At 38.6% G+C, this 15,816-nt stretch overlaps 1 protein-coding gene and 1 long non-coding RNA gene across 2 annotated transcripts; one reads left to right on the plus strand and one right to left on the minus strand.

Moving 5' to 3' along the window:
* Positions 1 to 3,714: 3,714 nt before the first annotated feature.
* Positions 3,715 to 10,364, plus strand: LOC121896010. Its single transcript, XR_006095885.1, has 3 exons — positions 3,715 to 3,933; positions 6,994 to 7,073; positions 10,278 to 10,364. It is a non-coding gene; the product is annotated as an uncharacterized LOC121896010 (long non-coding RNA).
* slc26a10 (solute carrier family 26 member 10) lies at positions 8,402 to 15,354 on the minus strand. Its single transcript, XM_042409614.1, has 18 exons — positions 14,830 to 15,354; positions 14,203 to 14,313; positions 13,846 to 14,003; positions 13,550 to 13,714; positions 13,266 to 13,418; positions 13,090 to 13,172; positions 12,853 to 13,000; positions 12,648 to 12,761; positions 11,970 to 12,047; positions 11,775 to 11,870; positions 11,016 to 11,122; positions 10,600 to 10,669; positions 10,239 to 10,421; positions 10,070 to 10,124; positions 9,751 to 9,839; positions 9,588 to 9,642; positions 9,310 to 9,416; positions 8,402 to 9,215 (listed from the first exon to the last, which is right to left on the minus strand). Exons 1-18 carry the CDS (start codon positions 15,092 to 15,094, stop codon positions 9,177 to 9,179), a joined length of 2,076 nt encoding a protein of 691 aa, XP_042265548.1. The 5' UTR covers positions 15,095 to 15,354; the 3' UTR covers positions 8,402 to 9,176.
* Between the last annotated feature and the right edge of the window lie 462 nt (positions 15,355 to 15,816).

Genomic DNA, 15,816 nt, shown 5'->3' on the forward strand with positions numbered 1-15,816 from the left:
ACCTATATGTTTACTCTCTTAATACCTCTATCCGTTACCTGTGTCAGTCTTTGTGTATCTTCTTGGCAGTTGTTACTTCGTCACTCAGCCCTTCCTCATTTCTATTCTAACTTTATCTCCCAATATCCTTCTTTACTCAGAGCAGTGGTGCAACATTCAGCTGACCTTCCTTCCATGAACATTTTGTCACACTTCCACTTTCCACTCCACTCATGTGAAATTATTATTGTTCAACGTCTGCATCTTTTTTTCTTTAGATATATTCTCTGCAGAATACAGTTAAGTAAAACAATATGGGAAATATGAAAAAAAAAGGATTTGTGTTGCTAACCATTGCAATCTTTTTTAAAGGTGTCCATCTCTTTGGTAGTAAACTGTAATGTTTCTATGAGAGCTGTGGTCACTTTGACTTTAACAAACTAAACTTGGGTCGATTAAACAATGTAAAGTAAAAAATGTTGTTATGTTTCTATTAATGAGAACAGCAGTGCATCAATGTTTTTGTGCTAAGCAGGGGTGGGTAGTAACTCGTTACAAGTAATGCAAATGAGTAAAAAAAAAAGTAGTTTTTTAGGAACTGTAACTTTTCACCTTCCTTTTTAAACTGTAGGCTACTTTTACTCTTTAATCGAGTATTTTTTGGGCCAGTAACCTACTTCTAACTTCCCTACATCTGCCGTTTATACCTTTGTTACAACTAGTCTGTTTTCTGGTATGAATTAAATGAGCTGTCATCCAAGCTGTGTGCGCGCGGTTACGCAGGAGAGCTTTAACCTGTCTCACTTCCGGTACAAAGAGACATGCTCTTGTGCCAGATATTAATGAGCTGGGGAAATGCAAAAATTGAGAAAATCAGGCAAATACCTTGTCAGTTTAAGATTTGGTTGTTCTGCTAATGTAACTCAAATCCAGTAACTGCACGTCATACCACTGGTGGCTGTTTTGGAAAGCATCCACCATCCCCCTTTCACAAGCCGACAGAAATATTTTCACTTTTCATTAATGGCGTATTAAAAGCGTATTTAGTCTATGCAGAACAAATGTAGGCTACACACCATATAAACATTTAAGTCACTGGATTGATTGATCGGCTGTACTAACAGAATCCTCTCGTTGCGCAGAGCATTGGTTGTTATTTGTTTTACAGCGACACGCAATGGTGAAACTGATCTCGGCTTCCACTCGGTAGGCTACCAGTTGTTATTTACTCAGGAAACAATCATTTTGAGAAGGATAGGGAGAGAGCAAACATGGGTGGATAAAATAGTTCTGTTGGGCTTTACGCGTGGTCTCCCTCTCTATATAGGCTTACCCTCCTTCATTCAACAATGGGATGCTCCCGTGCTATTGGCACAATAACTCTTTATGTTGTAAAGATTATGTTCATAGATGCTTTAGGAATAATCATAATAGTCCATATCAAGATAACAACAGATACAGGCAACAATAGCACGCTAGGCAGCTATCAAGTATTTTAAAGCGATATCTTCATGTAGATTTTTTTTTAAGTAAAATCATTATATTGTAGAGAAATAGCTAAATTGGGGATAATCAACATTCAAAGCAAAGTGCATTCCATAGAAATAACCATGTTGCACAGCTGATGTAACACTTATTATTCCAAAAACATTCTTGAAACTTGACATGTACTTGTATAAAATGACTTCTGAAGATCTCTGGCCTGTACACACTAAACAATATTTAAAACACAAAATAACTTGTACTTTGAGCAGTTTATTGACCAAGTGCTTTTATACTTTTATTTGAGTAGGTTTGTCAATTGGTAATTTTTACTTTTACTTGAGCAATTTTTTTGCCATGGTTCTGTCACAGTCTGGCTGTATGTCCTTCCACTAGTCCAACAAATGCCCTTTAGACTTTTCTCCCTGGTTGTTTAGACTGGACTGAAAGGAGAAGACTTATTTGAGTTGTGTCTTTAAAAGATTCTGGCATTATAATTATTTTAGTTGCCTTTACTGGCTGTGTTCTCTGTGTCCTGGTGTTTTCTTCTGCCTCCCAGTCTGTCTTTGTGTGTGCAGTCTGGGTGTGTCTGTTCTTGTCTCTCATGTTTTCCTCCTTTGGTCACCTACACACCTGCCCTGTATCAGCTGAGCCAGCCCTTCCATTCTCCCAGTGTTTCCCTCAGCCTATCAGCTCTTTGCCCGTTTTCAGTTTGGCCACCTGTTCCCCATTCCCTCATTAGTTCAGTTTATTTAGTTTGTTCTGCTCTGTTTGTTCCAGGGGCTGTTGCACAAAACCTAGATGGGGGATTAAGGCAGGATTTTTCAGTTATCCTGGCTGAATTTAGCCATGACTCGGTTGCACGAAAGCAGAGGCACATAAGTTACCATGGACTTTTATTCTGTGCAGCTAGCCTGCTCCATACCAGGCTAACAGCCAGGCTTGATTAATCCTGGTGCTATCTGACCAGTCAGCTGTCACTCCGATCGGAAATAAATGTGTTTTAAATTTATTCCATGTTCTTCTGTATATATTTTGCTTCATTTTTATTAGCTTGCTTTAAAATACCACAGATACATTGCCATTCACTTAAGTAGGTCCACTGTTATTTTAATTGTAACCATTATCATTTTTATAATTATTCATGTGATAGTCATTATTACTGTTAGGCCTACTGTTTGTATTGCTGTCAGAGGTTTGATGAATACATATATTATTGTGCATCTTGAGATGATTAGAAATGCTGATGAGGCCTATCCCTTACTAATAAAGGATAATGTATGTCACTCTTCCCTGTGTACATATATTTTATTTGGAATTGGTAGCACACAGTTTGTTGTTAGGTTTCATAATTGTATAATCTTCCCAAATTATAGTCTCACTTCACTGGACCGATAACTATATAATGTACTGTACATTCATGAAACTGGGAGGACACCACAATGTGTTTTGACCTTTTTATTTTGCAGTCATCACTTGTCAGCTTGGAGCTTGGGAGAGAGAACAACAATGATTAATAGATTATGTCACAGTCATGCTTACAGTGTGCATTGAAATCACTTCCATTTCTAGTTTCAGGATTTCCAGGTCCAGTTTCTTCAGTGTCTTTCGTTTGATTTCCATGTCAAGGTCCATATCCTGCAGTTTTTTCTTGTGGACTTTAATCTTCACATCTGCCAGCTCTATTTGTCTCTTTAGGTGTTTGGTGTATAGACATCTGACAGTTTGTGAATTCTGTAAAACACCTATCAATTAGCACAGCAGGAATTGTGCATAATGTGGATTTCCTTTAGGCAATACTCACTATATTGCCAGGCTGGCTATCTGGCTGTACAGCATCTGGGTCCTGTTACAAGTGTGATATTTTTTTATGAGCACCACATCACTGACGTATTTCCACATATGTATGAAGTATTTCCACAAGATTGACATGATACCTCAAGCCTTCTGGAGTCCAGTGACACAGAAGTGCCTTCCCCCTGTCATATCCAATAGAACTTGTATTGACAGGATGTGCCAAGCCTACACTTTTAATGAATAATATTCAGATTATCGTCTGGTGGCTCCAGAAGAGAGAGTGTGTTGCCAGATGCTGTAAGGCAAGCCAAAGTAAGACAGTCTACATAACACCATGGGCCACCCCCCCCTTGTGGTCTGTTTAAGAAAGCCGTGAACGCGCACTTATCCGAATTACTCACACCTGGCTTGACATAGTCGCACCCCCTCATCCTGGCTTGGCAAATGTGCAACGGATTAAGCCTGGATGCACTGATTAGACAAGGTCAAGCCTCACTTTTTCAATTATCTTGGATTTCTGAATTCTTCTTTTGTGCAATAGCCCTCCGCTCTGTTTTGATCTTATCTGCCTGCTTTGTTTTGCCTACATGAGCCTAAAATGAAGAAGTTTCTTCAGCCTGCAGTCTCCTGCATTTGGGTCCACCTGCTCTGCTCCACCTAACATTTTTTATGGGGGTAATTGAACTTTTAATTGAGTAAAGATTTTAAGTAGTCTACCCACCACTGGTGCTAAGTCAATTATTTTTCAACTGGTCTCATGGCCTGTTTTTGCCCATGATTGTGTAATCTGTGTGTGGGTTTGTTAAAGTTCAGTAATTCTTGCTGACATGTTGACAGATGCTTTGACTGGTTTTGAGGAATCAGTCCTTACTGAGGTCACACAGTAATAGCCATTAGCTGACTTTGCCTCACAGTTTTGATGACACTGCTTCTGTAATATTGTTAGATTGGTGGCGAGGGGTTTGTGAATGACAGGGATGCTGTTGAAAGTTCCTCTATATGTGGCCAAGACAAACTCTACTCAAGCCTACTTCTGACTATTTTATTTCATTTTAATTGGTGACAAATTAAACATAGTTTAATGTCTTGCACCATTTGTGGGGAATTTACACAATTTGTGCAAGTTGTACTGAACTGGATCAGTGGCCTGTTGCACAAAGCAAGTTCAGAGTCTAACCCTGAATTCTGAGTTGATGAACCCTGAGATGGGAAACTCAGAGTTTTCGGTTTCAGAACAGCTGATCAGAGCCAGTTCAATCAACTCTGAGTATGTTCACTCTGAGTTAAGCGCGTGCATGATGAATGAAAAAAGCCATCATCAATGGAGCTCCGATACTACGAGTCACCATGGCAACAGGTAAATAAAAGGCAGAGCCCCCATTTTAATCCAGTGGACATAGAGATATTAATTCATGTGTGTGTGGATGCTGCACATTATCTTTTGGTTAAAAAGGAGTGTTTGGGAAAATCTTCAAATGGGCCAATAAATCTTCAAGTCACCCACAACTTAGCATTAAACTCAAAACTTATAAGAGAAAGACTCAAAGAAATACACTGGAAGCTGGTAGAGTTCAATGTGAATAGGTTTACTCTGCATAAAGAGCAATACAAAGCAAACCGAGGCCCTGATCCCGGGATAAAGAACCTAATACAAAATCATAATACATTAAATTATATACCTCTCATAACTCCTCCTAATGCGGAGCTAATTTTCTAAACTCCACCTCACTTTGATTCATGATTCATCTAAAAAAAAAAGGTGTCTCAAACTACTCTAACATGTATCAATTGTACCTGGCAGTTTCCTCACTCTGAAAACTGAATATGTGACAACATGCATGTATTGTCACGTACTTCCCAGTACTCTGCGCAGGACTAGTTCTTCTCAAACAAGCTCTTATTTCCTCTGTGGTTTAGTTGGTCAGAGTCATACCTGACAACATCCTCTGCAAAGCTCTGAGAGACTCAGACACAAAGAAGAAAAACTAGAGAAACAGAAGAAGCAAAGCAGTAATCTTTATAAACATTATTACTATATTTGTTTGAAGATTTCCTCTTTATCATTTTCCACCAAGAGAAGACTTATTGTATCTTTGATTTGTATAATCTTAATAAGTACAAATCCTTCTTGTCATTTTTCAGACTGCTAGGGTGTTGCATCCATTGATCTTACTTCTCTTATTACAGTCATGGGGAGGTAATTTCAATGAAACATGCTTGAGTAACACATGGATGTGTGTGAATGTGCTGGAAAGCAAAGAACATAATTCAGCCTCTGACAAACAAACAAGCAAAAAAATCCTTTTTATGTAAACACAATGAATAAGATGACCACACTGGTTGTGAATAGAAACGAGCAGGAAGTGTGAGAGAGTGAGAAACAGCATATTGAAAGTCACTGGGGGGTCAAATTTAGGTCTGAAGTGGCGAGATAATAAAGAAAGAAAGAAAGAAAGAAAGAAACAGAACAGATACAAGAGGGTCTTTGCCCCTTTGGGGCTCAGGCCCTAAATAAGAAAGAAACAAACACTCGAAATACAAGAGGGTCTTCGCCCCTTTGGGGCTCAGGCCCTAATAATATATCACTCAGAGGGACCAAACACTACTTTAGTACTTTAAGTACATTTGCTTACTTCTGTTCTTTTACTTAAGTAAGATTTTCATGCAGGACTTTTACTTGTAATTGAGTATTTTTACATTGCTATATTAATACTTTTGTAAAGGATCTGAATGCTTCTTCCTCCACTGTTCAGAATAATGAACCTGCTAAGAGATTGCCATTCCAACATTTCACCACAAGATGGAAACAAACAATCACAAAAATGCCACACAAATTGAATGGTCCTCTGCTTTGTCATGAAGAACCTAAAATTATTATTGTCATGCTGACAACAACAAAATGTATATGTTTAAGGGGATTAATAATCACCAAGACTTGCATTATATTATTATTATTATTATTATTATTGTTGTTGTTGTTGTTGTTGTATCATCATCTCATACTAAATATGAACAGTCTTGACTGGAGTGGTCTGTATTTTCCATTTTGCTGCTTCTGTACAAATTTCCATAAATTATAATTACTATTAATTACACAATGTTTTATCCTTTTGTAATTATAATTCCACTGTAATCCACTGTTTTGTTTATTTTTTCTTGGTGCAGGAAATAAGTCAGTGTTACTGACAATTACCATGAAATGAAAATCAATTTTTTTTTTTTTTTCATTATGTGTGGTTCAACCAACATAACTGTAAGTACATGCTGTACATGTGCTGTAATGTTACCTGTTAGCACTTTTTCACAGGTAAATCAAAGGTTTTAAAGCACTGACCTTCCTGGAGTAGTTTGCAGGGTTACTTTTTGAATGTAGGCCTGTGTGTGTGTGTGTGTGTGTGTGTGTGTGTGTGTGTGTGTGTGTGTGTGTGTGTGTGTGTGTGTGTGTGCGTGTGTGTGTGCATGTGCGTGTTAGTAGGTCTGCCTGTAGAATCTGGCTTAGTAAACAGTTGGCCAGAGCCTTGTGTACCATGTTCTAATTGAAGTGGACTACTTCCTGCCAATTAGTGAAATACTCCTTGAGCTTTAAAGGGAAAACCCAAAGGGTACAGTGTCTAGAGGCCTCTTTGAAATATGCACTGCAAAAAAATTAATAACTTGGCTATCCAACATCAAGCAAGGAAATAATTAGTTTTTTTTTTCTTTTCTGTCCTGGTTTTGAACTCACACTACACATAGTTTTATCAGGTCAAGGTAACAGGATTGTGATGAGGAGAAACCTTTAGCTGTTGGACAGCAGAGGGCAGCATGGTGGCAAGGTAAGACATCACTCTGGTTAATTACTGGCATTTATAAGCTCTGGTAACACCTTAAACACCTCATAACAGAAGGGTTTGTTACTCTGGTGTTACAATGTGCAATCGCTTCCTTTCTGTTGAAAGTAGAAAAAGTTTGGTGACGTTTTATTTTAGTTGAGTAATTTGCAGACATTGAACAGTTAATTTTTAGGACATTTTACAAAAAGGGTGGTGTAATTTGGTGCAAATTATAAGAACAAAAAACAAAAAAAAAAATGTTAAGTTTAGTTGGTTTTGCAAAAATTCCTACCATTCATCATCATTTATCTAATGAGCTAGCAAATAATCAAGAATTTCAGTAACACTTTATTTTATGGATCCCTTACTTTTCTACTACAGTAATTTCCAGGGATTTTTTTCAATAATTTCCTGAAAGTAGCAGCTTTATAACTAGTAATTCTAAGGACATTTCTTTGAAAGGGTTATGTAATTTGGTAGTATATAGGGAAAATGTGCTCATTATAGAGTTTTTAATGAAGAATCTAATATGCTAATATATAGTTTGACAGGCAAATCTACATACTGAAAACTAAGTTTTTCTGTCAGTTAGAGAATTGGTAAGAATAATTTATTAAGAATTTTTAGAAATTAACAACTACATATGAACCCAAATACAACAAGTGGGCACTTACTAACTGAACCAAATGGACACTTTTTTTTTTTTAACAGTTTTTCTTTTTATTTGTACCAAATTGCACCACCCTTTCTGTAAGATGTCCAAAAATTAAGCTGTCACACCTGCAACTTACTCCAAACATTTACAGGAAATTAGTATAACTTTAAAGGACCTGTAAAATAAAGCATTACCAAAAGTTGCCAAAAATGCAGCCTGTTTATTGCAAAGTTTGAGGATTTCTCTTATGAAAATACACATTAATTGGCATTAATATTGCTTGATGCATGTTGGGGGGGAGACAGCATTCTGCAGAACTGGACCAAGGACTTGTCATATACAGCCTGGTCACACTTTATCCATTTTACTCTTTGCTGGATGCTGTGGAAAGAATTTCTTTTGCCTTCGTCATTTAAATCCTGTATTTGTCAAAGACTTTTCATCATATCTGAGAAGACACACACACACACTGGTCTACAGTACCCACCAAATACAAAGACTGCTCTTCTTCTCCTCTCAAGATCTGACAAGGGGGCATGCTTCACATTCCAAACTGTGTTTCCCCCTAAACTGTAATCACACTTAAACACTATAGACACCCAAGTACTGGTGCAGAAATCTATATCTCTTAAATTTGTTCGGCATCAAGTAAATTTAGTAAAAAGGAGACTCCACGTTCTGTTTATGGAGATATATTTATTGTCCAAAAAGAAAAAAAAAGCCACTGGATGGCACAGTTGCTGACAAATACAAAAATCATTCATAAAATATTTTGTGCAGTCCCTCTGGAGTTAAAAGACAGAACATTTTAAGGCAGAATGGGATGGCATTTACTGTACACAGTTGCATATTCAAGCACATATTTCAAAAAATATAAATATTTCAACAAACCATTCAGTGCACTTTACAGTGTATTTATCTCTGTATTGCAGACAACAAACAGAAACTAAATAAATATTACCATGCTAATATTCCAGCATATATGACAATAAAAAACAGAACATTTATTAAACAAAAATAAGTCATAACTATACAAAGTTTTATAGCCATAACACATTAGATTTTTTTTTTTATTACACTAAATATGTAATAACATTGTCTGTTGTGGAGTACTTACAGTATATCTGCATGATTTAAACTCCTCTGAATTTATGACTATTTACTAGTATCAGATTAAAGTGTGCCAGGGGTGAGTCCAATATATCTACAGGAAAACTGGTAACACTGTAATGTGATAATTATTGTAATTCATGACATAGTGCTACAACAGGCTACTGCTTCTCTGAAACACTGGTATACAGTACACACTGGACCAAATGCTGGAGTGCTCATATACAGCAGAGAGACATAGTCTCCACTAATGAAATAAATGTAGAAGTCCTAATACCCTCTGCTATTTTAGTCCCAGACACTCAGTTGATAGGAGCACAACTCGCCATTGTCCATCTGCCTCATACCCAAACAGTCGTGGTGTTCTCTGGACATTTTTCCTGTGGCACACAACAGCAGTGTCACCATTTGTTTACAACAATCTAAGTAATTAGAAATCAGTATATTTGTGAACATATCTGCTCTTTAGCTTACCCTCTGCTGTTGGATATATGTCACGGCATCATGAACAGTGACGAAAATATGTTGAGGGTTCATGTAGTTCATTAGACCACTTGATGTGAGGATTTTTAAGACACTCTCTAAGGAGATGGAAAACATTGATCAGTATACACTGTATTCAAGTTCATTTTTATAATCATCCTTCTAAAAATAAAAATAAAAAACTCTAAAATTGATTTCCCATAAAGTAGTACAATCAAAGGATATATCAGAGAAAACCTTTATGAAGAAAATAATACACAGGCACTTACCATTGCAGTTTGCCAAATATACATGAACTCCAACTTTCTGGCATTCAATACACATCTGCAAAAAGCCAAACGCAATCAATCACATTGCTATGATGCACCTTGACATGGAGAGAGCCCCATAATGTGAAATTTGAACCATAATATCTTGCTTTAGCAGACTAACCTGTGTAAATAGTCTTGCTCCAGCAACATCGACAAATATGACACTGCTGCAATTGATTAACACTACCTGGACATCATTCTCAGATGTTTCTGCAGAGAAAAACAAGAAATTCCTTGAAACTATCTACAGCAAAAGAATATAATATAATGTCAATAGAATAATTTAAAAATATGTAGTGTTAAAAATTGTGTTTGTGATGGCTAAATAGCTGCTGTGGATGATCTTATTTGAAATGGCAATAAATAGTTTTCAGTTTTTGGAACTATATGCATATTCAATATGATCCACTCAGGGCCACCAAAAAGTTCTCATTACTTACCAGATTTGAAGAACTCGTTTTCTGAAGAAAACGATGTGTTTGCAATGCCTCTTTCCTGAAGAACGATGGAGGGAGAAAAAAAAACAAGACATACAGTAAGAAACAGGATTTTGCAGTGAGAACAGTATATTTTTAGACTCAGCTCATTCAGTGGTTGCAGTAGTCGTACCACAGTGTTGACGGTGGCCTCTCTCTCCCGTTTCTCCAGGGCTTTCCTGGCCTTCTCCCGGCTGCGGATCTTCTCTGGCGTCAGGCCCAACAGCCTGCTCATCTCCTCCCTGAAGAAGCTACGGTTGCCATAGTAAATAGGCCCGTTGTAAGTCAGGATCTTCACTCCTGGCACCTCATAGCACTGGAAGAAATACAGGACTCAACTTCTTTCTAGGATGTTCCTGCTTTATCATCTTTAAGATTATGATTATCACTAGTTTTTGGGATAATAAATGGAAAAATACTCCTGAAAGAGATTGCTTATTTGCACATATTAAAAAGAAAAAATACAAATATAAAACAGTAGGGTATCCTCTCACCTTGCTGTGGTTCTCCAGAGGTCTGTAAATTTCTGTGTTGCTGGCCCGGCCAAGCACTGAACAACCAGCCCTGTTGATCCATGGGTCATCAATTTTAATTGAAGTAACACATACATGATGATACATGATCTACATTGCCTCACAGGTATCAAGTGATTAATTTCAGCTCAGAGCTCTAATGCAGATATAAAACTCTTGACGTACATGTCAGTTATAAGATTAATTTTGTTGATTATGGGTCTTTATTATTCTTATAACAATACTTTTACATAGCTTTTGCTTACTTGTGTGATGTTCTCAGTTCATCTAACATTTTAAAACTTTGTACAGTGTGGTGTTTCTTACAATAGAGCATTTGGCAAGAGCACAAGCTGGATTGCACAATAGTATTTTTGCAGATGGATTGAAAAATGTACCTTTGCGTGCGACAAATGACGGTCATCATTGAGAAAACCACCCCGATGGCTAGGCCAAGGTCCACGTTGAGTACCACTACAGACAGCCAGGTCACCACCCAAACCATCTACACAAAGACATGGGCACAATAACTTATTTCCATGTCAGGATGTAACAGTTAACAATGGAAGCATGTCAGTGAAAATTATTGTTGATTCCAGCCAAGTAATCAGTGTAAAAGTGGAGGAAGAGGGCAGTTTATCTGATGAGCTACCTGTGCTCTACTAGCATACTGAGAATAGCTGATTCTCATTGCCTGGAATAGTGATTATTTCAAATGATGTTGCAACTGTGACAGAGCAGTTATTGTTTAAAGATACATGTATCATCAATCTGTCTGCAGGCAACAACACTGTAGCTGATACAGACTTCATGAAAAACTGTGCAAACTCACAAAACTCCAGCCAAATTACCAGCAAACAGTTGTGTTACAAATAATCACAAGAATGAAGTCCAGTTTCCTGTGGTTGCCTGGCAATTTGACTGCAAGTTACATATGAAAAGTGTTGCACATCATGTTTTACTGTGAATAGAGCACAGTTTTTGGAGCTGACCACAGCCTGAGCAGTATAATAATTAGCTGTGCTTTAGGGATCAGTTGTTGACCTAATGGCAACTAGGGAGCTAATTAACCATCTTCATTCTGTTCTCTTGTGGGGTTTTTTGATGCATGGGGATCACATTGCAGAATACATTCATATGCCTTTGAATGGTCTTACAAAGTCAATCTTGCTGATTCTCCACAGTTCAGGTAAGTCCTGGAACTGCAGGAACATCTGCCTGAGGCTGGTGACATTGATGCACGCCAGCACTGCCTGAGGAGAGAGGTAAAGGATGAGGTGAGTGGACTTTCTCTCTCCCTCTCTGTCTCTCCCCCTTCCAATGTTAATATAGATACACATGTATAAACAAACCTTGGGTAGGAAGTAGAACAGTGGTCCAATCAACAGCAGGACAATCAGAACAACCAAACTAGTGAACAAACCGGAGAGCTGCAGGAAAACACACACACACATCCCTTACTGGACGTCCCAATGTTACACATAAGCTTTGCTTCTTATTAGTAGCAACTTCTGCATTGAAAATATGGATATTCAACATGCATGCTAATCCTATGTTATTAAACAGATCTAAATGCACTCCTACATTTTAAGGCATATCACCAGCATTTGATTGGATTATAGTGTTTATTACATTGTCACGGTGCTCCTGATGTCCAGGGTTCATATATGACTGACAGCTAGCACATCAGCCATTTTGGCCACATAAATTTAAAATACATTCACAACTAAACGATGAGTTATAGATGCAAAATCAGAATTTGTATTTGTCTACTGATTATAATTCAACATACTACATGTTTTGCTGCTGTTAAAAGCACCAGTAAACATAATAACTTAAATGTTGTTGTTAGTCTTTGACCTTCAATTAAAAGACCTTTAAGTCAGTTTTGGAGGGATGCCAATATCCAATAAGGTGTTTTAATTTTATTGGCGATGTGACCGTTTTGTTTATATTTGAATCCCTGTTACCTTGATGCAAAGAGCCTACCAGTGGCTACTGAGTGTAACAAAACTGAAGATGTTTACTACCTGCGTGTATCCACCGGCACTCTCCAGTATGTTAGTGGTGGCTAGAGTGGCTGAGCTTGGGAAGCAGGTGAAAAAGGAGGACACCGTATTGGAGATACCATGAGCCAGCAGCTCCTGAAATCAAACACAGATTCAACACAAATAGTTAACAGACTGGTGAGGATCAAACATTTCACCAAGCAGTTGTGGCACTTCAGGGCTTTACCTGGTTTGGATGTATGGAATAGCCATGTTTATCAGCGTAGATCATTGCCAGCGAGACGGACACTGCATAACCAACAAATGTTATGGCTACTGTGTCTCCCGCAATCTCAGGAAAAGTGTGCAAGGCGGGCATCTGTGGCTTTGGGAATCTGAGGATAGGAGGGTCAAAAGTCAAACTACTGGAAGCTACTGAGCTCATCTGTGTTTTGAGTTTTTTTTTCCAAATCTAAAAAATTACCCAGCTGGGATGTGGCCAACTATCTTAATGTCATACATGGTGTCCAGGGAGGAGGCGTAGGTCACACCTGTGACAATAATCACCTGGGGATTGAAGCAAATAATCAGGGCTTATAACCTGTTAATTACATTGTAAAAATTAAATACACTGAGCATGTGTAAATCCAGCTGACTCACCATGAGGATCTCCACAGGGATAGGTGTCCGCAGGCGCTGCCGGAAACGCATGTTAATCTCCTTAACTGGCACCAGGACAGCCAAACACACCAAGGAGATCAGCAGCTCCGCCGTGTTGGTTTGAGGCAGGTTCTCCATCACTGACGCTAAAGTCTGAACACACAAGTCAGTGAGCGGCGGGGCAAACATCACCAAAGTGACATGCATTTGCCCTAAATGCTCTTTGCTCAAACAATAACACGTTGAATTAGAGCATCAAGATCTCATCATGAAGCACTGCTTACCTTGAAGAGGGAGAAGGTCCCAGTGTGACGAGGGAGCCGCAGTCCCAGCAAGCTTTGCAGCTGTGAGATGGTAACATGGAAGGCAGCAGCACTGGTGAAAGCCTTAACAATTGGCTCTGACAGATAGGTGGAGAGGAAGCCCAGCTGAAGACCAAACATACAGAGCTGGAGCACAAGAGATTAATAACATTATCATTTGTTTTAGGGATTCAACACTGATACTCTTGACTCTGCTATATTATTATTTATTTTTGTGACTTTTTGATTAATCCATAGACTTTGTGCCTCTGTCTTACCATAATAATTCCTGAGAGGAGTGCTACAGCTGAGGCCACGCCAATCCTCTGGGCCTCAAACTCAGCCGCTTGAGGGGAACTCGAGTTCATCTCCAGAGGAGTGGGGACCAGCTGCTCCACCACAGTGCCAGTCATCAGACTCACCACAGCAAATGTACCTGAGAGAGGACCCATCCTCTCAGTAACAGTGGTAAACATAATAAACCTGGATAACACTTGACATTCAGCTCAAGATGCATGCATGAAATAATGTTACCTTTTATAGTATTGTCCAACTGGAAAAACCATCACCCCTGTTGACTGAAATGATATTTGCTGTCATGCTATTGTATAAATATAATACATATAGAGTCTTACCTGTGGACACATGGCGACCTGTGCCAAAAATCATATAGAGAACCACCGGGAAGAAGGAGGTGTAAAGGCCAAATATTGGTGCTACAGATGTGAGTAAAGCAAAGGCCATGCCTGTTTAGGGAAGAACATTCAGAAAGACAACTTGTCAAAAAAAAAAAACATGCTTTTATAATCTGTTAATCTCTGAAACGTAATCTATGAATATAAAATATTGTCTGAGGCTGGAGCATGCAAAGTTAACTGAGTGCAAAAATATAATAAGCAATAATAAAAGTGACTGACAACAACAGATAGACAATGTAAATTTTGACAGTTTTGCCCTACAGCTGTTGTAATTCTCTTTTTTTTTTTTTAAAAAAAAAAAAAAAAGAAAAAAGAAAAAAGTAACTAATCTTAACCCTGCAATACTTGCTCAGATTTTGATAACATATAGATTGTTATTATTATTAGGGTGTTATTATTATTAAAATAAAACTAAACTGAATCTTAAATGACATAATTCTAATTACCTATAATTAAGGTAAACAAATGATGTCAGTGAAAACAAACTTTCCTTTCCCCTCTTTCTACCTGGCTGCGAGTAATTAGCTGTACTTTTATCCTGATAATAGGCCAATGTTTACGCACCTTGCGGAATGTGAAGAATACCAACTGTCAATCCCGCTATAGTATCTCCTAAAATCCATTTCTTTAGCCTGTATCTCGGCAGCCAGCTGAAAATGGGCACTCTCTCCCTCAACAGGTGAAGGCAGGCTCGCCTTGAACACCTGCACCTCCCGGCGAGCTTCTCCCGGAGCCGCAAACTTCCACTTGTGTTATCCTCGGAGCCGTAGGCCTGTTTGAAGCGGTCCTCCGTGTAGATATTCCTGTACACAGCCACAGAGGCGCTCATGTTGTCCGTGTGGAGATGATAGTTCACCACTCAAGCGCTGTCTCAGAGTCAGCAAAGGTGTTGACTATTGCATTACATATATAGCAGACTCTGCCCTGACCTCAAGAGCCCTTGTATTTTCCTGTCAGACTCTTCTTAGCCAATGACATGGCTCAAAGCTGAACCTTTTTTGTCACGGTGTTGGCCAACTTTTTCACATCTTTGTCTTTCCTTAGACCACATAAAGGTGAGCTGGTCCTTTTTGGCTGTACTAAATCCTCTGGGTCCTACTGCTAAAAGTGTTTTTTTTTTTTTGTGTGTGTGTGTGTGTGTTTTTTTCAACAGAAAGTAAAAAGTCAGGCCAACAATCTGCCTGTCTCACACTCATAACCCCTCCCTCCAAACACACGCACACACTCACACACACAACATCCTTTGCACTGCACAGTCGATCCTCCCATATGTCCTGCCTCCAGAGATCAACGCGGGAGGTACAAGCTCAGAGGAGGCACAATTAAAGTGCATACAATGTATAGCACTGTGAAACGCCTAAAGAGATCAAAGTAGTATTGTTGGTGGAGCTGAGGTGTAACCTCAAACCATGTCTGCTCACGAGGACTTCATTTCCGAGAAGGATGGATGTCTGTAATGGGTGGGTGTTTAAACTGTGTAGCCATAAGGAAAGAGTCTGCTACCCATGAGACCTCTGTGAAACTCAATCACACATGGCAACCTGGTTCATG

Source organism: Thunnus maccoyii, chromosome 4, assembly GCF_910596095.1.
Source record: "Thunnus maccoyii chromosome 4, fThuMac1.1, whole genome shotgun sequence".
NCBI classification, from domain to species: domain Eukaryota; kingdom Metazoa; phylum Chordata; class Actinopteri; order Scombriformes; family Scombridae; genus Thunnus; species Thunnus maccoyii.

Coding starts and splice junctions, on each gene's coding strand:
- slc26a10 (XM_042409614.1), bottom strand. CDS start 15,094: ATGAGCGCCTCTGTGGCTGTGTACAGGAATATCTACACGGAGGACCGC. Junction 11,871..11,969: donor TGTTCTACTTCCTACCCAAG/GTTTGTTTATAC, acceptor CTCTCTCCTCAG/GCAGTGCTGGCGTGCATCAA. Junction 10,422..10,599: donor CTCTGGAGAACCACAGCAAG/GTGAGAGGATAC, acceptor TATTTCTTCCAG/TGCTATGAGGTGCCAGGAGT.